The following is a 2,496-nucleotide window of genomic DNA, read 5'->3' as shown; positions in this document are numbered from 1 at the left end:
ATGCATTTAAGAAAACTGGGAACTTGGGGAAAAAACAAGCTCAAACTGGAAAAAATCATTTTGAAAGGTCCGCCAACTTGGAATTCCAACTTGGGAGCATGGGCCTCTTTGGGAGCATGGGTCTCTCCGACTTTCCGACTTCAAGACCACTGACGTCATGATTTGACCTCTATTTTTCCAAGTACGCAGTTTTCTTGAATGGACCATAAGATATAAGATGATGAGGAGTGAAGAAAATGGAGATGATAGTTTTCTTTAATGCTGCATTTGACATGGATGGTTGTGGTTGTGCACATTCAGTAGTCACATATTTTCATGATCAAACAGGTTTGTCACTATTCTTCAAGATGATATTTGATGTCCTGCTACTCATGTCATCCATTGATCAATCGGTGAATGATGCCGCGTTCAAATCAACTGGGACATCGAAAAATACGAGCGCAAATCATGACGTCAGTGATCCTCAGGTCGGAAAGTCGGAGCTCTAGAAAGATTCCCGATTTTCCGAGGTGAAATTCTGAGTTGGATGACCGTTTCCCAGTCGGCGCTTGTTTTTTTCAAGTTCCCAGTTGTTTTGAATGCATTGAAGTCAGAGTTTCCGAGTTCTGAGCTCACAGATGGTTTGAACGCGGCATCAAACAACGCATTGCGACCACTGTCATTTGATGGTTCACTTTTTACTTCTGGGAAATGTAGTTCTTCAAAAACAAATAGCTAGCAAATCTACGAATTCGACTGTTTCTTAAACGACAAAGACCATGGTGCAACCCGTTTCCTCTTTCCGGAAGTATAATGCACTGAAGTTCCAACGTGATAACAAGAATCTGAGGGCAAGCGAAATGTCCCACTTCACAAAGAAAAGGAAATTAGACAAAAATGTGCAGGATAACCTGTACTTTGACAGCTATTCCGATGTTACCATTCACGAGGAAATGATTGCAGACACTGTCCGGACGAACACGTACAGGACAGGGATACTGAGGAACAGCAGTTTGATCCAAGGGAAAGTAGTGTTGGATGTCGGGGCAGGAACCGGTGTTCTAAGCATATTTTGCGCCCAAGCCGGGGCCAGGAAAGTTTACGCGGTGGAGGCTAGTTCAATCGCTGATCAAGCTGTTAAAATCGTTAAACACAACAAGATGGAAGACATAATCGATGTGATTAAAGGGACTCTGGAGACAATCGATTTGCCGGAGCAGGTGGACGTGATAGTAAGCGAGTGGATGGGGTACGCGCTGCTTCACGAATCTATGCTGAATTCTGTCCTCTTCGCCCGCGACAAATGGCTTAAAGCCGGCGGCCTTATTTTGCCTTCCAAGGCCGAACTGTACATTGCACCCATCAATGACTTGGTGGTGGAGGACCGGCTAAGTTTCTGGTCAACTGTGAAGGACCAGTACGACGTGGACATGTCGTGCATGTCTGACTTCGCCAGGAAATGCATCATGAGCAATGACATCACCGTGAACTTGGTGACGGTAGAGGACGTGCTCTCCCACCCCTCCAAGTTCGCCGAGTTAGATCTGTACTCGGTTACCACGGAGCAGCTGAAATCCGTGAAGGGGGCATTCAAGTGCGAGTGTTTCGGTTCGTCTGCCGTGAACGCGCTCTGCGTGTGGTTCACGGTGACCTTTCCCGGTGGCGAGGAAAAGCCCCTGGTTCTCTCCACATCTCCGTTCAAACCGGAGACGCACTGGAAGCAGGCAGTGTTGTATCTGGATGAAGCAGTGGATGTTAGACAGGACACCACAGTGGTGGGCGAGGTCAACATGTATCCCTCAGAGGACAGTTCCAGACATATATGCATCCACGTGGACTACACTATAGGAGAACTCAAAAAACAGTCCAAGACCTTTTCCATCCCTGATGGTTATTCAGGAGAGGCTCAACAATAATGTTTAGGCCTAATCTTTGACAGTTTAAGCAATGTCAACCTTACATTAACCTGGCTTAGCAGCAAAGAGGGATACTTGGTAATTAATTGTTGGCCAAGGCCTAAGTTGTAATGATGGAAAGAATCCCACTATTGTGTAGTTTATGCTACAGAGTTTCTTGATGTCTTTGAACTTGTGAAAGAGAGGCAAAGTGTTGTGGTAATTGATCTGAATTGAATAGTTAAGGGAATGGAATGAAATAAATACATTTAACAAATAAGCTCTCAATTGAAATGGTATGCAACTCACTTTTTCTCATATTGATATGGGAAAAATATATATTTTTTTGTTACACTATGAGTGGGTCTTACAGTAGAAGCAAGGTAACAAGGTCAGGGCTATATATATATATATAACGGCTGTTTCCAAGCCTTTGTGTCTGTTATTGACACCAGCAGTTGGTACAATAGGCCTGTCAAAAATCATAATCTGTGAATCCACCATTGGCTCACTGACAAAGATTATCAATATTGATTTCTTGTCTGTTCACTCCGTGCACCGTATAGATAGGCTAGATACCAGACCAATTAACTGTTTGTGTTTAAAAAAATATATTTACAGG

General features: G+C 43.9%; 1 protein-coding gene across 1 annotated transcript; it reads left to right on the top strand.

Moving 5' to 3' along the window:
• Window positions 1–798: 798 nt before the first annotated feature.
• Window positions 799–2,150, top strand: prmt6 (protein arginine methyltransferase 6). Its single transcript, XM_038972873.1, has one exon. It carries the CDS (start codon window positions 840–842, stop codon window positions 1,893–1,895), a length of 1,056 nt encoding a protein of 351 aa, XP_038828801.1. The 5' UTR covers window positions 799–839; the 3' UTR covers window positions 1,896–2,150.
• The last annotated feature ends 346 nt before the right edge of the window (window positions 2,151–2,496 follow it).

Source organism: Salvelinus namaycush, chromosome 33 (assembly GCF_016432855.1).
Source record: "Salvelinus namaycush isolate Seneca chromosome 33, SaNama_1.0, whole genome shotgun sequence".
Lineage (NCBI taxonomy): Eukaryota > Metazoa > Chordata > Actinopteri > Salmoniformes > Salmonidae > Salvelinus > Salvelinus namaycush.
Note: the sequence above shows the minus strand (reverse complement) of the source record. Positions and strands in the feature narration are given on the sequence as shown.